The following is a 26,411-nucleotide window of genomic DNA, read 5'->3' as shown; positions in this document are numbered from 1 at the left end:
ATGAACCACATCAAAAATGATTTATGGATCTCAAGCCCTACATAGTAGCTTATTTTTATTTCACAATAAATTTAGTAAGTCTAATACAGAATAAAATGAGTATTCTTACCAAAATGTCAACAATTGAATCACTAAAAAATAAAAAATCACAGGCAACTATTATAAGATAATTTAAGTTTGTGCAATAGCGGAGAATGCATTATAACTGTATGCCTTAAATTACAAGGACATACATTCTGTGCACATACAACCATGGAGAGAAATTTGAGAAATAATGGTGACCTAAAGGCTGCTTAATAAAGCATGTTAAAGTGCTAAGGAGTCTGACAGTGTAAAGCACAGTTTTTACAATAAAAGATGTATTGGGTTAATATGGCTACTCACTGATGCTTACCTGACTAAATATCTTTGCACATTAAATCAAAGATACTTACAATCAGTCTTAAGACAAACCAGCTTTCAAATTTTCTAATAAAAAGCAAGCATCTCTCCTACTGAAAACAGTGGACTTTCAGAATGTGCTTTTTAAAACTACTGCAAAAATCAGAACAATAAAACTTCTGCTTTTATATTATTTTGATAGCTATTTCAGGGACATTAGCTAGCAGTTACCATTTAAAAGGAGATGAGATGAAAAGGCTAAAAAAATAAACGTGCTTTTAGGAAAATAAGTTTAATGTGCTAAAACATACGCACAAACATCTGTAGCAGTATTAATAAAAATATACATTTGCTGGAAATTATGTTGATTAATGAAAACAAATTAATTCAATTGAATGAAATTAAATATAGCACTGAAATTCACTGCACAGCACTATAAACATTGATGCCAAAAATAAAAGCTCAGTGACAGATTTACACCTCCAAAAGTTGACATTTTTCTAATTTTTAAGATAGAGTTTGTAACTACGTGCATTTCAAAATATTTTTAAATACTAATCCTTATATTTTAACATATTTACATTCAAAGGCAAACCACTACAGCTCAGCTCTTCCTGTCCTCTGGGAATAAATTAGTCGATCTCTATGGCTATAATCATTCTACATCAATCTTTCAAATACGTAATACAATTTTAGGCATTACCTAAGCTCCCGGATAAACACACAAGCTACCAAATTAAACTAGGTCTAAATATTAAAGTCAGTAAAAGACCTGAATTACTGCACACTGATTTTAGGTTTTGGAGCCTAACTGTGTATCCATGAGGAATATAATGATGTTATATTGCTTTTATTGCTGAAAATGTAATCCGAGCAAAGCAAAGGAGGAATGAACCACCCGCAACCCAAACAAACTTAGTGAATACAAAATGAAAAGCAACATCAATTTCACTGCAGACAAACCCAGTCACACAGATTAAGCAAGCACAATACTGGTACGTCTTATCTCTGACCACAGGAGGAGGGTAGACAGATTCTACAGGATGAAGAAATTCAGACTATGTAATAGGCAGAATCAATTGTTACCTGCCTCAATCAATGCAGCTCCACTTTCACTGTTCAGCAGCTCACAAATAATTAAAGTTATCCTGGACAAAAACCTCATCTGTAATGACTAGCTAACCGCCACCATGACAAACTTCAAAGTCAGTGATATCAATCTGAATTCAATAGTGTGGAACTGGATATAGCTGATGAATAAGTATGAATCTTACCCTGATGGTCCATGCACGCACTTCATCTGGGCCTGCAGTGAAAAAGTATTCTAGTTGGAGTGCCGCATATCCAGCCTTAATGATCTTTGCTAAAGCACTGAAAAAAAAAATGAAGCCAACTCATTCAACACATACACATGAAATAGCTAAACGCCCCAAGTAATCAATTTACATGGAAAGACATCGTGTATTTGGAAGACAGTGGGTCTACTTTTAAACACAGCAATAATCGCAGAGGCCTTTTTCTTTGAACTCTCTGCAGAAGAACTACTCTTTTACTGCTGCATCACAAAGACAGTATTTTGAGTTGTTTATTTGGCAGGCTACAGAAATACGGGAAAAATTTAAATCACTCTATCAGGCAGCACTTTTGGTCTCATGCAATTTTCAGGGCTCCAGGTCATGAAAGCATAACTGTTTGACTGAAATCCAATATTGAAACAATTTATTATAGTTCCTCAGAAAAATTATGGCAAAATTTTCTCCACTGTCCTTATTCCCCATGGATGACGAAACAGTTTTGGTGATCATTCCTTCTCAAAAATATACATAACTAATACCTATGTTATAATTAAAACACTGTACAGAGATGACAGATGACAGTTAAAAACTTAATTTAAAATAAATCTTTTCACTCTGTCTCATGGTAAAGAAAGGAGAAGATTCTCTCTTTATAATGGTAATTACTCTGTCATTTATTATTCTATCAGCGCAAGCAATTAAATTACTGCAAGGAAATAGTTGATAATAAAGTGTAGGGAAAATGAATGCTAATTAACCTTTGTGTCATGTTCTCTTCCAGATACTTCTGTTTCTCCTCAGCACTCATATCTTGCAACTTGAGTTCCAAGGCCCCACTAAAAGGAATGACCAAAGCACCCGGGTCATGCTTGTCCACCCACTCTTTAATTTTTATCAACCTGTAGACAACAAAGGGCACAACATTATCTTGTAGTGCATGCATGGCTGTACCACATTCATTATTATCAAGTAGCACATACATATTCATAAGAATTGCACGGTTTTATGATGCCATCTTTTTGTGTATTGCTTTCCAAGGTCAAGGCATTAACAGGCAGCAATTGCTTCAGGTGTACTCCATTAACATTTCACTGTTTCTTGGTTTCTGTTTGGCATTTCATCTATCAGAAATAGGCATAATTCGAGACAATAACTAGGTTTTTGGTAGAGCTTAAATACTTGAAATCTAAAATGCTAACTGAATAAAACTTTGTAGATCTGTGGATGAACATTTTTCTGAGACTTCCAACGGTGATATTTATCAAATGCAGTAAAACTGGGGGTCTTCAGTTTTTCCTCTGACTTTTTTTTTTTTTTTTTTTTTTGGAAGCATCGCAGTGGCTAGGGCAGCCGATATTAGCAGACAGAAAATAACACTATACTCAAACTCCTGGATGGCACGCAGCACCCTGCTTTTCCTGGCTACTGATCTTGTAGTTTGCCATAGGTAATGAATACATGGCTGTGTTTCTACTGGTTTCTCCCACCTTTCTACTATCTCCCCAGGACAAAGCTTCTAGATATTGTACTACTATTATTTTTAAATAAAGAATCCAATTTCCTATTTATCATCTTCTTCAATAACTGGCAGCATCAGTAATAGTTTGCTGTACATCTAATATATTTTTTTTCAGTTGAACCAAACTTCAAATTTAGAACTACAGATTTACGGTGCTAGTTTTTGAATGTTCAATATCCTACTAAAAATTAAGAAAATCTTTGCCGCAATAGCTGATGTTTAAACAATCTTTAAACACAGGCATCACATTCATGACTGCAAATACTATTCATTTAAATTTAAAGGAGACATTCATAAATTCCCTGTGAGGAGTTCCATGTTATTTATAAGGTGCTATTTCTGAACAGGTGTGAATGGTAAGAATGACAACTTCGTATGCTCAGCAAGACAACTCCAGAGGCACGGGACATTGAGAACACTTCCTGTGCACTAAGACACAAAGTCCAAAACACAGTATTTTGGGTGCCATAGATGTTTCAGACCTGAAGCACCCACCATCCAGCACGGGGTTGTATGCTTGCTGAGTTCTTTTTCTCAGTCCTGCTAATCTCCAAGATTTAGACTAAGGTTTTAACTGCTATTATACTAAAGTGCTTTGAAACTGTGGCCTGCAAACCTTTAAATAATCAATGCAAATGTCACTTCAGAAAAAAATGAACTGAACCACAAGTTCATCAACACACATTTGTCAAAGAAAATAGCAGGGGATCAGAGCTATTATGAGATTAAGTGCATGGCCCACTGAGTAGGGTTTTAGATGGGACAAAGAATATAAAAGTTCGCTCAACAGTTTTCACACGTTTGTTACATAAGGCTGGTCTTCTATCGTTTACTTATGTAAATACCCCATCAGTGGTTTTCAATCCTCATTATACTAATTTTTTTTTCCTCCAGTTATCCAATGAAAATGTAGTCTGCTATCCAGGACTGATACTGAAACACTATTGCCTTCAGAAATGTCTGAACTGAAAATCACAATTAAGGTGCTTTTCTGAATGTGGCATGTGACATTTAACAGCACTTCTAAAACTGACATTTGTAGTTAACCAATTTATTTTGGCTAACAAACTGGATATCAAAGTTCAGAGCTTAAAAATGCCAACCTTTTACAGAAAATGTATCTAGAAATGGATCTGCTATTCAGTGTACTTCAACATCTGCGCACACATTATTTTTTTTTAAGAAAGTCTCTAACACTGGTCTCTAGACAAATTAAATAACGTAGCAAGTGAAAGAATGAAACATCCAAACTTGAAAAAGTGAAGTGAGCATAAAAGTAATGTCAAAAATTGGATTCAAATTCTGTTTGGTAAATATGGTCATCATAACTAATAAACTAAGAACTATTGTGGAACAACAAGATAAGAAATAATTACTTCGGCTAAAACATCAATTCAGAATAATCATAGTCCTAGACTGTCATTTTAACAGCTTTTCTATTGAGTCCTTAGAGGGATTATTTGCATTCCTCAGGTATTCTATTGTACAATTCAGATGAATAAAGACTTACAAATCATTCCTCTACCGCCAGTGTAAGACTTTGATCCAGTGAATACACCATTGTACCTTAACTATAATTGGCAAAAAACCTGACAGTGTAGAGCATCACAAGCTTAATAACAAAGGAGAATATCTCAAAGTGTTGACAGATGATCTTCATAATGCAGGAGCAGAGCTGGTACATTTTAGCAATAAATGAGCACTGAGGTCTAAAGGTCTCTGAAGTGACTGACATCAGACCTGCTACAGCCTCACTAAAAGAATAAGGTACCGCATCCCACTCCGTACAGACAGTTGGGTTCTTTGCCCGAGTCTTTCACTTTTATGACTTTCAATGTCACAGGAATTACTAAAAACTACCAAGGAATTCCCTCAATGGTGATTAAAACAAAGAAAACAACAAAAAAGTAAATACTCAAATATAAATACTTGTATATTTCTAAATGAAATTTTCCCAAAGCAAAAATACTTGACTAATAATCAATGAAGTAATAGTGCAACTTTGCTTCCCTCTTAGGGATAACCAAGTGTGATAAACAGACTAAAATCCTCTTAACAAATGGTAACAATTAATGCTAAAATCTGTTTTATTTGAGCACATAATTTTTCCATGGAAGTGCTGTATGTCTGTAAAACGACAGCATTAGTACACTAATTTGGGCCTTTGTTAAAACAAGCAAATCCTGAAGTATCTATCCATTATTTCATGTTATACTTGATAATTAATGATGATGGGTATGGGATTTTAGGTTGACAGAAAAGACTATCAACCCTTAAGAAAATCTCAATTAAAAAAAAAAAAACAAACCAAAACCACAACACACAACCAAAACCACAAACAACACTACAATGTAGCAAAATGAAAGTAAAAAAAAAAACCAAACAGTAAACTGGCAGAACCAATGACCATAATTAACAGCTGAAACTACTTTAAGAAACAAGAAAGTGCTCAAGATGAAAACCCTTCTTGACAAAGTAAGCTGAAAACTATGTGAAAACAGTGCACACACTAAAAGAAATTTAAAATATCCTGTTTCCTAATTAGGTTTCTAAAAATGCCATTATTAGCAGAGTTGAAACTAATTTCGGATTCCAAAACGTAGCGTAGAAAGAAGAAGGGCTGATCCTGGTGCTGCTCAGTAATGCCAGCGAGGGGTCTCAGAGCACCTCTGGCCACCCAAGAGCTGTGCCCGTCCCCTGGCTTGGTGCTTCCCTCCCGGCGGCTCTGAGGAGAGGAGGGGGAGCCAACAGCACCTACAGAGCACTCCTGAACTGAGATTTGATTCTAGCCACCACAAATGAACGAAATATCCTTTCTGAAAAAAACACAGACCCAAGAGACAGTAAGACAACCATTCATTCTGGGACAGCAAAAAGAAAATTTTAAATAAAAGTTGAATCGAAAATTCAATTAAAAAGACAGCTGTGTAAAAACCTGACACAAGAACAAAACCAGATCTGAAGAACTTGTAAGGGAAGGCAACACTCAAAATTCTGACCAGGGCATGTCAGCATATCTACTACTAACTTGGAAAAACTGTGAGGACCAAGATATTTCCTTGCCACTTCTAGATTCCAAAATTTGATAAAGGCATCATTTAAGGGCATTCCAGTTTTTAACTTTGCATCCGCCTGAAAAGGAAAAAGTAAATGAAAGAAGCCAGTGACTCCAAGGGCAGAAGGATCAGGACAAGTACCAGAGTTAACTCCTGATATTAAATCAGGCTGCAGAGCAGACCTTGGAGAAAGATTTGAAAATGAGGCCACTCACTGGGAATGCCAGTAAGCAAAGAGCACCAGAAAGGGAGGCGTGCAGAAGGGAATGCCTTGGCTTTAAAATGGTGATGGATCTTGAGGCAGGAGAAACCAAAACCTGCAGACAACCAAAATAAAGAGGTACAAATGTTACAGAATGTACATTAACTACAAATCAATATTTGACAGAGTTTCACATGAGAGACCCAGCTGGGAAGAGAGACAGAGTTCAGATGGAAATCACAGGTACCGATGGAAGAGAGAAGCTGCAGAGAGAACTTAAGCTCAGTGGACACCTTCAAGACAAGACGATCTGAAAAACTGACCCCTGAGAAGAAAGGTGATTTGTGAAAGTATGATTTTGTACAAGCGAGACCAAAAAAAACCAACCAACCCATCTAACCCATGGAAGAGAAACAATTGTATTTCTGTTCTACACTTGAACTACAAGTAGAAATCGGCAGAAACAAAACAGCATGGCAGGGAAGAAGAAAATACCAGGCAGCACCACAAGAAGAAACAAATGCAGATAATGAGATAAGATCAAACTAAGCGGTCAAAACTTACAAAAGACTGAAAAAAAAAAAAAAATCTACAGATAGGAGGGAGAACAAGAGAACGCAGCAATTCCAACAGGCTCTTCTCCTTGGCAGTTCTAGCAACTCCAGATTTTTAAAACCTTTCAACCTCAATCTGTTTGGTGCTTTGTTCCCCATTGTTGAAAAGTTTTCCGTATGTGTAGCCTAAGCCACCTTTATTTCAATTTAAATGCAATAGTTTAACTGAGCCTATACACTATGGGCTGGCAATATACTCTCTACTTCTTTACAGCAGTGTTCTACATACTTAAAAACAGAGGTCTTTTCTTTTTTGAGTGTTCCTTGTAAGCCACCTATTACTTCTAATTTCGAACCTTTTTCTGAACTCTCTCCAATTGGTCTAAAGTTGGAAGCACATAGTACCTAATGAACTCCTCAGAGCTCTCAATAATAATGCCTAATGAGCATTAAAAATAGCCAGAGGATTAACTCTCACATTTTTCAGGTGATTCTCCTGTTTATAAATCCCAGTGTGACATTTGCTTTTTTGTGACAGCACTGCAACATTATCTCATGCTCAGTTTATAACTTATTGTATGATCCTGCTTGACTAGCTATTCTTAATATTATCTTTGCATGGTTGATTATTCCTGCATAAAACCATTCTCAGAAGTTGCACCCTAGACTCTTTTTTCTAATGATATCTTCCATTCCTTGAAATGCTCCTAAATTCTAATTTTGTTCTATACATACTTGGACATCTCCTAGTTTGGGGTCACCTACAGATTTAACAAGAATGCTCATCATCCAGCTCATTAATGGAAATACATAACAGTATTCAACTAGCAGCTGCTTCTGCAGATCTCATAATGAGATATTCTTCCATTTGGAAAGCGAACCACTGATAACTATGCTCTGTGTATTATCTTCCAACCAGTCTTGCACACTCAACTTGCAGTAGTTTCCATCTAGTTTCACATCTTGCTTATGAGACTGTTGTAAGGCATTGAAACCTTTAAAGGTTTAATAAAAATCCCAACATGTAGTAAACCATATTTTTTCACTACATGCAAGACCATTAAATTTATCACAAACAAAATATTAGAGTCATCTGACAATTTAGACAAGTAATAGCCAATATGAATTGTGAAGACAATTGAGTTGCTTCTACATGATTAAAACCAGTTTAATTGTTCCAACATTTTTCTTGACATTAAAGGAAAATGCATCGACTTTAAAATGTCTTGTTTCTTTTTTCCTCTTTGTGGCTTTCTTTTGTCTTTTGAAACCTCACCCATTATCTACAAATTATCTAAAATAACGATAAATTAGGCAAGTATTAATTTTTTTGCTAGGTCCCAAAATGTTCTACAAGTACCACTAGGTTTAGTCGATTTGGTGGGATGGGAAAGGAAGATCTAATTTACCCAAGCACCAGTACTGTGTGACACAGTTGATAAGTGACGTCCTTCCCCTCTGTTCTGTCAGCATGCACAGACACAAAGATCAGGTCTCACTGTTTTCAATGCTGTACGTATGTATAGATTTATATGTATTCTTATGTAAATTAACATTCACAGCCTCAGTAATCTTTCATTGCAAATTTATATTATCAACAATGGTGAAAATAATGAAACCAATGCATATAATAATTTTGTATCACAAAATAGGTCAGCGGCAGAAATTCAGAACAGGAAGCAGAAAGCACAGGCGGTTAATTTGCTGTGACAGGTGACCATGCTGTAACTCTCACTGCTACCTGCCTTTGTCAGGGCATCCCTGATTCTTGCACTACATGAAGATAAAGGAAGACTAAACAGGAAAAACATTGAAGAGTAAAAAGGTACTTTCTTCCCCAACATGATAGCTTGTTTTTTATGAAGACGACAAATCTACAGAAGGTTTGGGAGTACCTGCTACTGACCTAGGCGCTTTCAAATAATCAGTGACGCTTACAAATTTATTTTTTTATGCCCTGTTCCCTGATGGCCAGGAGGAACACAGCAATCCTTAGTTTCCAAAACGCCCTTTCCCACCCCTACCTCTCCCCCGCAAGTACTTTCTAGTAACACTTGAGAATGAAAGCACGGCCTCCACACGCTGGGCTGCTCCCTTAGCCCCTTAGGACAAGAGCTTCAGTAACTCAGAACATCATGTGCATCCTGAATGCTTGAAGTTCCTCGATACCTTCCGAGAGTCTGATACCCGTATCCCCTCCAGTATTCAGTCACTGCATCCAGATTAACCTTACAAGAGACCAACGTGGAGAACCTCTCTCATGTTAGATGTCACTCATCTCCAACACAGATTGACTTGAGCCTTGAAACATGCAGTGGAACGGTCCTTGAAATTCTTTACCACAACACTTTCAGGGACTTGCAATACATCCCACGATCTCAGGAATCTTATGACAGAATAGGTAAATAAAGTATTTCATTCTACCAGATCCGGATTTCACATTTTTTAACTTCATTGTAATTTCAACTGATACTGTATCACGAAAAGAAAAATAGAAGTTCCTGATCAACACTGTCATTTGCCATTTATTATAGATGGGTTTATAACTTTCCTTAACATTCTCTTTTGAAATGTAAGTAATCCCAGGCTCTCTGCCTCATGTATGTCAAAGTAAGTTTTTCCAGGGCCTTGATCTCTATCATGGCCATTACCTTAAATCCTCTATAATTCTGCAAAATCATTTGTTAGGTGGGGTGACTAGCATTGCACCTACTATTTTAATTCATGTTGCACCCCAGATTCTGAAGAAACATTTTCATAAACTGGACATGAGCTTCCCATCCCATTCCTCACCCATCCAGATGTTCCGTTTGCTTTTCTGCTACCAGCTGCACATAGGACCCCACCAGCAGTCCCTGCAGGCATACTCAAGCTGCTCACCACCACAGATTATCTGTAAAAATCAGTTTTGGGTGGAAGGGAGAACTTCTTTCTTTCATATCCCTCCTCCTCATCCCTTTTCTTTTAAACTGGACCGATTCACTTTCCCACATATCCTTACAACTGGTTGGGCCAATATAAGTGAAGGGTGATGCAGGAACAGGTGAAGACTGTCAAGGACAGGAGTGCCCCAAGCCTACCAGCCAAAAAAGAGCAATGCCATGAAGCCAAGTTCGATCCAGAATTTTGGTGTTCATTATTGGAGAATGCTTGTATATGGCATGACACCTGCATAAAACTTATCCCATATGAGATCACTGAAAAATAGATTATTCAAGGCAGAAAACAATATTAGTCGACAAGGGAAGAAAAAGAAAAAAAAAAAAAAATCAAGGCAATACTCTGGAAATTCACATGAAAGAACTTTATGCCCTCCAGATATAATTCTGTTAACAAATTGTCTAACATAATCTGGTAGTAGTATACAGTTCCCAGTTCATCTGGTCCAGAAAGCTGCCCAGAGATATTAGCTGTTTGTATATTAAAAACACAAAGACATAACACTTCACTTACTTACAACTTTATCATACTGACCACTTTTTGAGCATATTTCATATAAACATTTGGCTTAACTGACATGAAATTTGTTTAGCTGGTTTTGGGTTTGCAAAATGTTGGAACTGTGAAAGAAATAATACCAGAGAACATTATGTTACCCGTAAATCAAATACAGAGAGTAGTTAATGGACAAAATACTTTCATAACGAGGAAAAACTAAGCATGCATAATAATAAAATTTAAAAAAAATAAAAAATAAAAAAAATCAAGCTGATGACCTACTACCAAGTTTGAATTAGAAAATATCAAGATAGTAGAAAGACAGAAAGAAGCAAAATAATCCAGAATTACTTTTTTCTGCTAATCTATACAGAGCTCCCAGTAAGAAAAGATATTTCAGTGCCTTATACAGAAAATACCATCTAACAAAACGTCTGTCAAGGTAAGCCTATATGAAACATTTGTAAGAAGCATCATTCATGAAGAATAAAGATCTTGAAATCCATTTTTAAACATTCATTTCTGATCTAATTTTCAAGACTTCGGTAACATCTCTTTATCCAAATTATGGTCCCCATTAAAGATTAAAGTGTTCAAAACCAATTACGATTTAAACAATACTGAGAACAGTACTACACTGCTTACAGTCTCTAGTTCTCCTTGGTCTGCCAAGTCCAAAATTGAATTTTGTCTTAACCCAAAAAACCCCAAACAAATTAGAAAAACACCTCACAAACAAAACCTATGGCTGTTGCTGTCAGCAAGGATCAAGTACAGTCAGGACTGAACTACTGATGCAGCTGCATAACAATGCAAACTGTGACAAATGGTGCATGTTATGTTTCACAGTTATAGGCATAATGGGCTCCACTTGCAGCACACATAATTTGGACAAAAAAAGATGCCTTTTGGAGAGTCACATCTTGTCGTTCTTTGTGCCGTCATCTATAAAATGCAGAGTTTTGAAAAGTTATCTTGAAAACTATAACAAAGTAATTTAACAAATGCTCGTTCACAAATTATAGCAGAAGGAGCAAATCTCAATCACAAGACTTATGTGCAAAATGATGACTGAGATCCTACTACAGGTCAGTAGAAAGAATCCTTATTCCATAGCCAGGTTTACATTATGGCATGATAATTTTAACTTTCGTCTCTTGATGGGGCTTCTTATGTCATGTGAAAAACTGTATTCTTAAGGGTCCTGCACAAAAATGTAGGACATTTCATATCAACACTACTATAGAAAAGTCTCAAATATGTAATCCCATAAAAAAATTATAAGCCATGCATAAATAGAATATTCGATTAAAAAAAAAAAAGTGATGCCTTAACAAGAGAAACTTTACATGAAATGCACGATGGACAACATCATTTTAAATTTACATTCTTCCATTCCTTCACGCACTGTGTGCACACAAGCAAATACAGACCAAACTCCCAAATGGAAAATACGATCTACATAAAACTCCTGTGTAATGAAATAAATACATACTAACTACACTTGAAATAATAACACTATAAAAAGTAATTGGGAACATATTCCACTAGTGCTAATTAAAAATCCTTGCAACAAGTAACACAAATGCAGACTACAACGTGTTAGTCTTGGCTTTTGCTAATGTCACACAACAATTTAATGGAACCTAAACAAACTGGGTCAGAATATTCCTCCCTAGTTCTCTTAATGAAATATCCTCTCCTGCTCACACACGATAGAGGGAGACGCCTTCCCCGCTTCTCCAGAATTAGCCTGTGTGATCTTAATTGCGGAGCCTCTCCAGACCACAGAGTTCACATGAATGCTCTCTGCCTCCCTCCATCAGTTGTTAAAAACTACGTAAGTATTAAAATTGCAAGAGTCCAATATTAATACAATAAGCGCATTAGGTCTAAAATAATAAACCCTGCTTATTCCTCTTGTCCCCTTGGACAATTACCAAGTACTACCATTTTGTGGTAACATGATACTATGAATGACATTTTAAGAAACAATTTTAACAAGACCAGTAATAATCATAGAAGCTGGCGATACTGGACTAAGTTGGGGGTAGAAGGCTGAGGAAGAAAAGAGCAAACACGCTATTAGGCTGGAATACGCTACTCAATAAATCAGAAATTAACTCTGATATTTATCCAGAGAAAGAACATTATCTAAGCTCTCAGTACAGCAACGAAAGTTATTTAGTTGAATGGTTAGTACTCAAACTACAGCAACTCAAAGAATACAAGGCTTAATTTCAGACACCCGATTTCGATACCTTATCTTGCCCCACCGTTAATGAAGCAGGAGGCTCTTCTGAGGGCAAGTCAGAGCACTGAAATTGGGGCTCCTGTTCTCACTTTCTTCTTGAAGCGTCTTCCCTCTCCCTTTTTCATAGGATGCTTTAGAAACTAACCTTGACCTTAGGGGCCTAAGACGCTTACAAAAAATTATGTGGTGTCCTCAGTCTTACCTTCTGCTGATACATTTCCCCAAAATACTGTCTAATAAATACAACAGCATATATGGTACTGTCATATGAACATGTCCATGTCCAAGTAAAACACTAAATTAATTAGGCATTTTCACAGTGTGCAGAGATGCCTTGTAAGAAATGCACCTCAGTAATTTGAAAAACTGTCATTAAAATGTTTGATTCTACAGATACAGCCTGTTTACCTGTTTAAAATATGATGAAATGAAAAAAATTAACCATATCTGAATTATCTAACTAAAACATACTTGTCCTAGGGGAACAGTAACTTCAATATTTTTCAGAAGCAGGAATAAGTATCTGGATCAGTGTCTGAAATTATGCTCCATTTATCTGATGGACTGTAAAGGATCTGTTAGGCACAAAGATTTTTATGGCTGAAAATGGAATGACAGAGTAAATTTATGTCAGAAATAAATACTCTTATTCTGTGGGTGGGTGTGTAAAAATATTTTTATTGGCAAACACAAAACTAAAATTTGATTCATTGGAAAACTACTAGTTTACCCATCTTCAGTTTCTTAGCCATTATGGAATTAGGATGCATTAAACGCCCCCAGTAATTTTAAGAACAAAAAATTATTTGACTGAAAAGAATTTCCATCTTGAAGTTACGGTGCTCTGTAGTATGTTTTACCATTACCAACACTGGCACTCACAACAACAGGATCAGAAAGCCAAACATAAAATGCAAGCAACTTTAATTTTTATGACTCGGCCTGGAAACCATTTTTCAACAGTAAGTCAGAACATAAGCCCCAAAACGTACTAATTTGTGTTCAGTCTCTTCTAAGCAATGACTCCATGTGCAGCGGCATACATGATAGTTGTCAACATAAATGAAAATGTTCATGAATAAAAAACAGGCTGTATAAAGAGCTAATTATAATATTACTATCAATTGCTAGCTTGCGCTTGCAAATCTTTCCTATCGTATAAATGCATTGTTTTTGACATTTCTCTGTAGCTAAACATCACATCATTTCAACTTTTCCAAAGTAGTTCAAATAAGCACAGGATAGACTATAAGGAATCTGGTCTGATCTACGATCACATCAAAAAAGAAAAAACCTATGACATAAATGTGCACTGTCATGAAAAATTACTTTAAATCATTAATCAGCTCCCTAGTAAAAAACTATCTGAACTTCTAACAGCCTCTGTAAAATTATTTCTACTTTCCGTATATTCATCCTTTCTATCCGAAACAGCAGTTGAGAACACCTCACCAAAATCATCCACTTGAAGACTAAAATAAGACATACACCCAAAGCAATAGTGAAGCTGTGAATAATTGAACTTGTATCCAGATGTTTTCTTACCATTAGAAACAGTGTTTATCAGCCTAAGGCAATCACACCCTTTTAGCGCATGAGTCGTAAAAGAAGTTTCAGTAACCAATGAAAAGCACCATTCCTATTCTAATGCTCACATGGATTCTTCCTTCTATTTTAGATGTGCCACAAAATTTAAGTTTGGAAAAGACCCGCTCAACGGGCAAGAGCCCTAGTCAGTAATATATGTGTAAAAGCAGACCTAGCCAAAGGAAAAATACTAAAAAAATCACAGTGGGTAGTTATTCTGGGACAGGATAGCCTATCAGTTCCTCCACCAAGGAGGCATTTAATCAACAGACACAATGCTATTTTAGACTTAGTTTGGTTGAGCAATGACACCATCAAAGAAGAAACAATCACAGAAAATAAGCTTGGTAAACGCAAGTAATTTGGTTTAAAGGAAAAAATAAAGCATGTCCTGATAAATGTATTCTCTCATTGACATGACATAAGATTTTCTATGCAGGAGAAATACATCTATAAAGTATTTGATAGTGTGCTGAGTGTGAAACTACTCATTCAGTGGAGAAGAGAAGCAGGTGGATTTGTACAGATCGTGCACTGGGTAATGCACTAGATCTGTCGACAGGCAAACACATTGGTGTTCAAGGATATCATTAATCAAGTTTCACAAGGATCAAACTTAGGACCAATATTGTTTAAATACATTAATGACCCTGACACAAACATTAGGTGTGTGTAAAGTTTACATTCGATACAACAGCAGGAGACATTTTCCTCAAGGAAAGTCATCATGGTCATTATCAATTGGAAGCAAGGAAAAGGCAAATGCAATCTACAGATCCTCCTGGAAATGCTTCCATTCAGTTAGCAGGATGCATTACATCTGTGTATAAGGTATTCATGAAGGCATGAAAGCAAATACTATATGCAGCTGTGGTCAGCTAAACTCAGAACAGGTTTAAGATTATCAGAGCAACGGCAACCTCATGTAAGTGATAGAGACAAAATTGATAATGGCTGCTCTAAACAAGTATTGGAGGTAAATACCAATTAGATAAGACACTGTTTAATCTACAGGACAAAGCTGCAAGAACCACCAATGAAATAAGGCAGCCATGGAAAATGTAGACTGGAAATTAGCAGAACATTTTCAACCCAAGGCAGCAGTGAGGTTCTGTGAACAGCCTCCCAATACTAAGTTCACAACAATCAGCTACCGTTAAAAAACACCTTAATTAATTTATGAAAGTCATTATAGTGTGTAGCTACCAACAATAACTGGTTCTGTACTGAATGCAGAGGAAGGATTACAGTAATTTAGGGATTACCATATAGTTACAAGGAAGCCCTACACTTCGTGCATTCAGAAATACATAAAGGCAATGCAGAAACGCAAAAGGCGGACAAAGAGGTCTCAATCTCATACAAATCAAGTTCCTATGTGTTTTGTATAAACCAATGCCTCCACTGGGGAACAGGTACTAAGAATTCAACCACCACATATTTGACTTGGCTGGAGCCAGCCAGCTGACCAGCAGGCTGGCAGGCTGATCACCACGCAAAAAGTCCTCCTGAGCCACAGAATATGATGCCTCCTGCTGTTGAGAGCACCGTGTCACAGCTTTTTAAAGAATTAGTATAAATTAGGAAGCACTGTTGTAAAGAAACAAAGACTCAAACTCATAGAAAACTAGACTTCAGAAATCAAACTCATGGAAAACCAGACTTCACTAGTCTGCTCTTCCAAAATAAAGTGTAATAAATGTCAGAAATCGCCCATAATACCATGTATAATTACCAGTACCACTCATGAGGAGAGCGTGGGCAAGGCAGAGGAGGCAGCTGCAGTACTTGTATTACAGCTTGGTAGTATGTCCTTTCAAAATTTGGGCAACGTACACAATTTTAAAACAGCACTAATGAGAACACTGGACTTCATTATCCTATCTCTTGTTCTCCTCTAGTTCCACATCAGTATCAAGTTTTGCTCCAGAGGAAGGGAATTCTATCACCAGAAGTCTCCTATCAGACCCAACCCTACTGCATCCTCAAGAGTAAGCTTGTCCTTTGCACATTGAAAGACACGGGTGGCTGCAAAGGAACGGGAGCCGTTTGGTACCCCCATGAGCAGACAGCCCTTTGGGGCAGGACATGCGTTCTGAAATGCATCCCAGCCTTCATTGTGACATTTTCTGACTTCAAAGTGTTTTCTATTACAACATTAAGACACTTAACATAGCAGTAGGTAATTTCCAACTTCTAAAAAAGCAACCAATAACCATATTAAATTCTAAACTGAAGGTACTCATTACATACCCCTTACAAAAACCTATATTTGAGCTAACGGAGCTACGGTATTTGCCCCTCAATGGACTAGAAGCTGGGAAGAGGTAGGGTGTTCTGCTATAACATGTCGCAGGTACTTGCTAAGAGCAGAGAAACAAAACGACATGATACCTCTGAATTTCACGCCATACTTTTTAAGGAGAAAAATCTAGTGAGTACAGCCCCTATCAGCCCTTCTTCCTAAAATACAGTCACTTCCCATCCCATGCAACAGTTCTTCACGTTGGGTTGCTCACTCTGGTTTCTTTTCCCAGGGTCATTCTCCAGTCTTCAAAGCTTTCCGCTCTGGTCCAACAGTGCTTTAGCAAGATGCTTCCAAATACAACCCCCAAAACCTACACCTCTCCATTCAACTTACACCTCCCTACAGCCCTCGAGCTCGCAGTGGCTCTCACGCTCCTACTGTCTTTTGCCTCCTTTGTGGGGTTCACAACTCTGGTCCTGGCCAGAGACCCACCTCCTCCTCGGTTTCCTTCGTTCCTCAACAGACAGAGGTACGGTTGGATCAGAGGTGCTTCCAAAGTCCTGTGAGGTTTGCTCTATTCTTAAGTTTAGCAACAGCTACTTCAAATAAAAATTCCTTAGCCACTGTGTATCTCACAGCATTCAGTACTACATTAAATATTTACCACTGCACTTTCTTATATTTTGTTTAAAAATAAAACATACAAATACTGAAATTTAAAAATCTGTGTTCTGTACAAATCCAATGCATTTTAATTATTTTTACCACTATAAAGACGAAAAAATAATTATGTAATAGGCTGAAATGAACTAGGCTCAGGAACAAAATACCAATTAAAAAAACTAACAAAAAAATCATTCCACTGTATAGTACCAGAGATGCAAAAACAATTCAATGAAAGTATTATATCATATACATACAGTAATACTTGTTTCTAAAAAATATTCAATACAAGTTCTGTGGTGGAGTCTAGAAAAGCACAGAATGTACAGTTGTACTCCTAGTGCCTGCACTTAGCAGATTAAATCTTCTCTTTAAACAGGCAAAGGAGAAAAAACGGGAACCTAACTAGAGCAGACTGAAACATGGTAAAGCTAACACACATTGCGTTGTTCCTAGAAAGAGAAATTTCTCTCAGAAAAAGATGCAGTCGATAGTTTCTGTAGCCCGTTCACATAATTATTGGACTCTGTACTTTGGTATGTACTTGTGGAGCACCCGACAAGAAATGCCAGGAGTGCAGAAGACTTGATAGGACTTCATATTCTAGTTGTAGCTGCACGTGTCCTCATTTTGCTATTTGCCACATAGGAACCACAACTATACATTCCACAATCAATCAGAAAAATGATACTACATTTTTAAATGTTTTAATGAAAATAAGGCGAAGTATGGAACTTTGCAGTGATGAGATGCGTAAAACATAAGTATTTCCCCGGCTCTAGAGCAGTTATAAAACACAATGTAATAATCCTTTATGGAGAAAGCACTTACTGAATTTATGCAAAACTTATATGCAATTTTCAGAAAAGCACCACACTACAAATGCATTCCATTCATTCAGAAGCAACCCAGATTCAGTACTATAGAAGCTGAAGGTTCTGCTCAATGCAATGATTCATAGTTTCCCTAATAGAAAGATTCAGCAGTTTTCAGTCGAGACCTTTATTCCCTCTCTGAATAAATGATGCCTGAAATTTTTATTCTTGTTCTAATGGAATTTCAATGGCCTTCACTGCAAATCTACTGGAAATTTTCGCATATTAAGTGGAAAAAATTAAATGATGTTAACCACATTTTAATGTGATTAAGACTGACAGGGTCATTATTTCTGCTAATCACTCAGTCTAAAAAGCTCCAACAAAACTTTTTAACAGCCAACGTTTTTTCTGTTTTTCCGTATGTCTACTGTAGTTGAGAGTTAAAGCCACAACAGAATATGAAACACAGTATATATCATAAAAAGGATATATCAAGTGTTTTCTGCAATTTGTACATGGATTTCATTACAGTTAATGTTAAGATTTAAAAAAGGGGGGTGGAAATTAATCTTACAATATGCATATCCCTTTACTTCTTTTGTCTTCCTCAGTCAAAAGACAAAATAGGACAAAAGATTATATGTATTTTTTCCCTGTAGCTCCTATTTGCCAGTGAAAAAGAGAAAATACACCTGCATGTCTTTACCGTCAACCAAAAAGTATGTGTAATCACTGAAAATAATTTCTTAGAAAATGTTTGTTGGGCTCTGCAATATAGACTTCTGCTTGTTACCATTTAGGTCGGCTTAAACTGGAAAATGGACATTAAACAAGTGGAACAGAGGCAAGTGGCAACAATGAAGGGGAAACGGTGCATAGTTTTCACAGTGTCTCATAGTTTCCTCCCATGGAGGCTCACTGATAGAACCAAAAATTAAGGAGATGGCTGCTACGGTCCCAGGCTCAGCTTGAGCGCTCTAGCCTTAGAGCCAGCGCTGAGCTCTGAGCCTTGCCTGCTCCTGCTCCTGCCCCAGCACAGGCAGCAGCGCTGACCCCATGAAGCAGCTCCCAACAGCAGCAACGGGATACCCGAGGGTGCTCCATGAGGGTGGAGGATAGAAATTAAAAACCAGCCATAAGTCTGTCTCATTAGCTATACTGGGGGCGGGGGGGAGGATGTGGTTTGTGGGATTTATTTTTTGTTTCTGGGTGGGAGGGGGATGTTCCGAGTTTTTGTGTGGCTTGGGTTTAAGGCTTTTTGCAGGATTAACATTTTCTGTAAAGACGAGCACTGTAATGCTTGTTGCCTTAATAATTAATGCCACTCTCTGTGGATCCTCATTTTTGGAGGACCTGTACCTCTCAGGCCATGTTGTCTCTCTCCTTACAAACCCAAAACTTACAGATTATTAAAAAAATAGGGAAAAAAGGCATTTCAGCATCCAAATTCATTCTACATAAGTAACAGTGTTTGTACTTAAGTTACTTCAGAAAAGAATGAAAGTGCAGACAGACTGATTCGCATTGATCATTCCCATCTGGTTTAATAGATCTATTTCAGCCTTACTGAATCACTAAAAATAAAAACTGTATTACAGCAGCTTCTTCAATTACAAAAACCATTTAAAAGCAGTAAACAAGATCATTAGCTTCTTAACTTTAAGGTATGCGAAATTAAAAATATTTTATTTGCTTCCCATTCCTCGGAAGAGTATCCAATCACGCACACAGATTTTTTAGATCTACTTCATGATTACAGAAAAAAAATGCTGAGAAAAAATAAGGTAATCACATGCAAATCTTTTTGTGTAAGACTTTACTTCTACCTCCATATCTAGCAAGCACTGCTAACTCTGTATTCCAACAGCCAGCAGCCTTTCTTTCCTAAAGAATACTTGCTTCCTGCCTGAATATGTTCCATAAGGAAAAAAAAAAAAGACCAACAACATTAGATCATTTACAATCAAGGAACAAACGACATCAACATCAATATCATATTGCAGCCGTAGTTTGTGATGTTCTCAAAAGGAAACATTACTGGTATTGTTGGACTTTCTAGTTTTAGTGTGAAGCCATGCACTAGCGCATCAACTAACAACCTGACTGAATTCTTGTGCTCATCTAAGAAGAGACCCTGCTGAATGTCCTAATGCATCTTATTGTGAATCTTCAGCAAATAAAACTTCATGTATGAGCTCATGATGTGCTTTGCTGCTGGAAAGTCACAGGCTCTGTGGGAAGCTTTTTATCTTCCCAGCAGTCAGTTCTCTGAGAACATCAGTGCGGCTACTGTAGTTACCTGTAGATTACTTGTATTTTCTCACATCTGTGTCCAGCAATCTAAACCATGATGATAAAGGGTCATTAGGTTTTGAGTGAGGAAGGGGATGGACTAGACAATTTGCTCTGATAAGCTCCTTGTTGTGAGTGCCGGTTTAGAATGTGAAATGTGGGGTTATGCACATTCTCAACTGAAAAAACCAGTGCTCTCAGAGCACCAATTAAAAATCATAACTCGGCCCACATTAAACTACATGAACACATCTTACCTGAAATTTTTACAATTAATAATACTGCAATAAAATAATTCCATCATGGTAAGAAGAACATCAACTGTCTATTAGCCACAAAAGAATTCAGGTACGATTACTAAGATAACTGCTGTTTGGAGCACAGCAAAGCAATTTCCCACAGTGGGACTTACAGTTCAATTTACCAGTTGGGCAAATATTTTGTGCTCTGTAGTGGTCTACAGAGTTAACAGTTACCTGTAACATTTAAGCAGTGTTATACTTGGAGAAAACTTCCTTCAACCCAAACAGGTGTTTCAGCTTTATCTGTTCCCACAAACACACATTTTTTTCCAACCCTGTTCTAAGAACTATTTTAATGCTTTTCAATTAACATCAAATGCAAATTTATGAAAGAGCCAATGGCCCTACTTTCGCATTCTAAGCTACTCACAACGAGGTCTTGTAAATTATAGGCCACTTGGAAGAGGAACGAGACTAAGCACAATGTCACCTATAAAATTATGTTAGTCCTCGAGTAACTTGATGAGGTGATAACAGTCTATTTTTACTTACAGGGTATTCTTAATTCACTAAAATAACACAAAAAGATCACATTAGTTAGACAATACTGTCACAAATGGAAAGACGTACCCACAAATGGAAAAAGGCTGTGTTTTCTTATGCAGAAAACCAGACTATACCATGAATACAGTGCGAATGTTCCACTGACATGGTCAGTGACAGAGCTGTAAGAATCCTTTAAAATATTTGTGGTGAAATTTTGTGTCAAACTCCAGAGAGTATCAAGGTATTACGTTACGCAACAGACAAATACATGAAAAGATGAAAGAGCCATTGAAAATTTCTTGGTCAACATATAAGTTGCCCCAAGAAATTCAGAGACTTAAGAGTATGAAGAATGTAACTACTACACTTCCATCTTCTCAAAATTAAATATTAAAATAATTACCATTCAAGCAGTAACTCATCAGCTTACACTGTTAAAAAAAGGTTTTTCTCCATTGCCCTTGCAGAGATGACGATATCTGCTATGATGTTTTTGATTCTTAATTGCAAGTTAGTGAAGAAAAACAGAAGACTGACATTTTACACAAAACATAGTAATAATGTATGTTCATAATGGATCTTCCAACGAGATTCTAAGACAGCATTTGAAAAAGAGCTTTTCAATTTTATCAGTTACTATTATTTTATACATATACATCTGCTGGTTCTGACATCGCAAGAGGACTAGCTGCATACACAACATTTGTATTCTTCTTTTTTTTATTATTACTACATGACCTTTAATGGAACTGCAACATTTTGCGAACTAACATTAAGTCTGCATCATCAGAGAAAATGAATCCTAAATAATTATTCATACACCAAGTAACTGTAAACCCAAATCATTTCAGCAGACCTGAATGTGTCAAGAACTTTGACAATTATGACTGGAGCCAGGAAACTGTAGCACTGTAGAATTTCTTATGAATTTTTCTAGTTACTTTTTATAAATGCTGTCCTAGATGACAGCTTAATGTGTACCACATGCAATATTTATTCTTCTTCAGTGTCAGACTGTCTAGCCATCCAAGGGAATACAAAGAATGTCACTTATTAGGATAAAAGCACAAGGAAGGTAATCAAGGACATATGTAACATCAGCCAATCATGCCCTATTTCAACATCCTATTCCATTCATAACAGTTCAACAATTATTTGCTTACTGATAACTTGCTTTCAGGCTGTTTGTGTTCCCCATAATGGTGGTTTGCATTTATTTTGCTCTTTAGAATTGGACACTTGCTGTGCCATGCATGTTTGTCAAAACTTTATATCTTCTGTCAGAAATAGCTCTAGCATATCAAATCATTTCTGTTTGTCACAAATCACTAATAGAACAATCTAGTTACCTTCTGCGTCAATAGGGCACTAACATAACTAGAAATCGGAAGCAAAAGGCTGTAACACAACCACACACTGCTGCAAGATGGGCAACTAAAACCGTGTTTCTGCTTAATATACTTTGACCCTATAGCTGTACCTTTACAGAAAACCTAATACAAAAATTAGACTTCAACCAAAATGGAAAAATATTTCAGAAGTATACTGTCTAAGCACAATGACATTAATCTTGTTAAGCTCAAATAACTAAATTCCTTACTAGTTCTCCATGTCTCTTTACCATACATTTTTATTTATTTTACCAAACACCTATATGGAATACTTGCAGACATCTTTTCTGCTGATTCTAATCTATCTGATGGATGGAGTTATGAAAAAGCATTAATTCACAAAAACAAGTAGTGACAGGCAGATAGAGGGAGCCAAAGACAAACATTTACCCTCCATAAAGGTATTTTTTAGTATTAATAATAATAATTATTATTATTATTTTAAAAATCCTATAAGAAACAGAACATGCATGCCCATGCACACACACTTCATTAGTTGGAGTATCCTGGGACATAAAGATTTTATTAAATAAAAACAGATACGGATTTAATGAGTCTCTGAAACAAAACAAACTGGAAGAATCATCACATGTTTTAGATTGACAACATTGTGTATGTTTCAATGTATTAAGTGTAAGATGATTTTTTTTAAAATAAAAGCCATTTGTTTGGATTTGAATACATTTTAACTACAGAAGTGTAACATTGTGCCAGTGCATAACAACAAGAGTGAGACTTGATATACAGTGAATACCATTAATGCATTTTTGTTGTTCAACTCAATGAAGTACAAAACCAGCACATGCACTTACTCTCTTTCAAATATTTCTTTTCTTAAACATCTCTTCAGGTTTTAGAAACTATTGCCAGAGCACAGTAAATCCTAAACATTACGTTACTTAACTTCTCTCTAAATTAACAATAATTAAGGTCAAGCACTGGTAATAAAGTATAGTAAGATACCCGTACCAAATATCTAATTTGGCGGTTCTTCCATTAAACCTACTTAACTTAAAAAACTTTCCAATTTAAACAAGCAGCAGCACCTATTCCTGGATTCAAAACAAGGATGCATAGTTCTATTCATTGTAAAACTAGTGACTAATCAACATTTGAACGTTAGTCATTAGAAGAAACTCAAGCTTTGAAACTAAAGTACTCTGCCAAAACTTCAGAAGGTAAGTATTCTTTCTTGGGAAAAAGCAGCAGTTAAATGAAAACATATTTCCATATACCTAATACATAAAATTGAGCTGTAAATAAACCTAAGATTAAAATGAAAACTATTTTTTAAAATTTAAAAAACCCACACACAAATAAAACGCATCAGATTTTCAAAATAATAAATGAAAAATGTGTCTGTCAATTGTGAAACAAATAATTTACTTCAGAGCAAAAGTAAACTTGAAAATGGGTGTCAGAGCCACAGCAGCCTATAGTTCCATTGCATAAAAGAATTTTCCTTCTCAAACATTATTTTTCTGTTATAACAAGTGATTTTTGATTGACTGGTGTTCCCATTTAGCCCCTATTTGTATGAAAACTGAACAATAACCCATAAAATATTCCCCCAGAGAAAGGAGATGCTGCAGAACGTTCATGAAGAACAATTTCAAGATGAGTATTATTGCCAGACTCTATAAATGTCCCAAATTTCAACTGCAGTGACATAAAGAATGGTATGTGAAATAAAATTAAGTACAACTATAAGAACTTAAAGAGATTAACAGAACTCTGTAGCATGCAATGGCAAAAAATGTTTCAAGACATGATCCAGACAGACATATTCAATAAGCAGAATTTTAGAGGTACATACATGTACTTGTTTGCAAACCAGATACAATAATACTGAGTAACAGATTATGAAAGGGAAGTTACTTACTGATTTGGACATTGTTTAAGAGATATTGTTGTAGTGATAGTGATTGCAATGTCCAAATTCCTCCATACAAATGTTTTTGCAAAAGCAATACAAGTAATCCTGTTGTTATTTCAGAATAAAAGACAATATTATCAGAGGGTCCTTTGCTTAAAAAAGCTCTAAAATGAAAGCTCAGCTACCAGTCATTACAACTGTTGATGCGCCTACCGTGAGCATGAAAGACCATCTTCCCTCTCAAAAAACACGGGTTACAAGCAGCACGGAGGGGGCAGATCCCAGGGAAGGAGCCACTGGCGCTGCTCCCAGCGCAGCCCCTCGCCGCGCTGCGGGCACCAGCAGCCGCCTCTCCACCTGCCACATTCGCAGTGGGACACACACAAAAATAACTGGAGGGTTTTAAATGCCATGTCAGATACAATAATAAAGACTCAATAGATGTTACAAGCTGGGGACACATACCCATAGTATCTTTCTCTTGATTTGAAATAGTAATGTATTTCCTTTGTGGACTATGCGCAATTTTCTATGTTGTCTAGTTGACAAAGACAGGCTAATCATGCTCATTCATTCTGAAAGGCACAGGGCTCAATAAATTAATAATAATAAGTAATAATAAATAACTTCATACACAATAACTTCAGAATAAACAACTACTGTCACGAATAATAATCTCTCCCTGCTATTTTTAAAGTGACCTTGCACAATTCTCTATTAACTGATTTGTCCAGCAAAAAAGGGAAAAACAAAAACCTTTATTTAAAAAAAAAAAAAAAAATACAACTTACTTTCTAGGATAAGACCTGTTCAGTAATACAACAAATTCAAGCTATTCTTTCAGCTCATAAACCAAACCAGGGCATAGAGAGATCAGTCCCTCTTCTCTTTCCCTATCTGAGGTTCGGATATCCAGAAAAACGTAACTTGGTTCAACTACAGCATATTAGCAGATGGCACTTTAACTGCAATGAGAGAAGTATAACTGGACCTTTGTAACTTGCGTCACAAAGGAGATATAAAATATTCCAACATAAAATATTCCAAGTCAACAGTAAATGGAAAAATGCAGCAGAACAGAACTCCTCCAAGTAGATTTAGACACTCATTTTCAATCAAAGGATAATCTTTATCCCTGGGAAATACAATTGAGTACACTATTTCACCTTACTTCCTTCTCTTTCTCTCATCAATATTATTTCATCCAAAAATCACTGCAGTAAAGGTGGCTGTGTGTGTAATACGCACAACACAAAAGAGTAAGGAAACCAAAAGTGCTCTGCTTCTTCATTAGTAATCATGTTTCTCATCAGGAACCTGAAACGTGGAAGGGATTTTCACACAAACATCAACAGGTTTACATGCAGTTTCAAACTGCTTTACTCTAAAACGAGTAAGAGTGAAATCACTACTAAACTATTTGCCATTGGAAGGAGGATTTGAAATCTGCATCTGAGGTAATGGTATTGTAGAGAGACGACAGCACTGATACGGTGGTTAGTGCCCCAGTCTCCTCCAAAATCCCTGAGGACCTGTTGATGGGCTTGCACTGGTGATGCTCAGGACTAACATCCCTGGACTGGAACATGGTGGAAATTACAGAATCTGGTCCTCAAGATAAAAGTTGGGTTCTTAAGTTGCTTACCCTTTCCCTTTCTTCCATTCTGTAACAAAGACAAGTGAGAAAAACATTGTTTCTCCTTCACTTTTTTCCATTTCAGTGTTTAAGATTTCACTGGCTCAGAGTACTATGGAAGAGAGATGCATGTTCTCCTAAATAGTGGAAGCTAGTCTGAACCTAAAAACATAAGCCATAAAAAGGAAGATGAGACAGTCTGAAGCTAAAAATCTCACTTTAGGGTATCAAAAAGAGATATCAAGCAACTGAAAACTCCCAAACTCATTTAGTTGCCAGTAAAACTAACATAGGTTGCCTGACTATACATTGTCAAAAGCTATGTTCTAATCTACAATAAACAAGAGGGAGGTATTCTAAAGAAGAATTGATTCAAAGAACTAGAAATCTGCATTCAGGCAAGCAAGAAGAAC

The 26,411-nt window shown here is 36.5% G+C and overlaps 1 protein-coding gene across 1 annotated transcript in view; it reads right to left on the bottom strand.

Annotated features, from left to right (window-relative positions):
- OLA1 (Obg like ATPase 1) overlaps positions 1–26,411 on the bottom strand; it is a 101,317-nt gene that overhangs the window by 5,117 nt on the left and 69,789 nt on the right. Inside the window, exons 8-9 of the mRNA XM_065638246.1 lie at positions 2,435–2,575; positions 1,656–1,752 (exon numbers count right to left, since the gene is read on the bottom strand). Coding sequence (XP_065494318.1) covers positions 1,656–1,752; positions 2,435–2,575 — 238 coding nt within the window. The remainder of the gene's footprint in view (positions 1–1,655; positions 1,753–2,434; positions 2,576–26,411) is intronic.

The sequence above is a fragment of the Caloenas nicobarica genome, chromosome 6, assembly GCF_036013445.1.
Source record: "Caloenas nicobarica isolate bCalNic1 chromosome 6, bCalNic1.hap1, whole genome shotgun sequence".
Classification (NCBI taxonomy): domain Eukaryota; kingdom Metazoa; phylum Chordata; class Aves; order Columbiformes; family Columbidae; genus Caloenas; species Caloenas nicobarica.
This window is presented reverse-complemented; position numbering and strand designations above follow the sequence as displayed.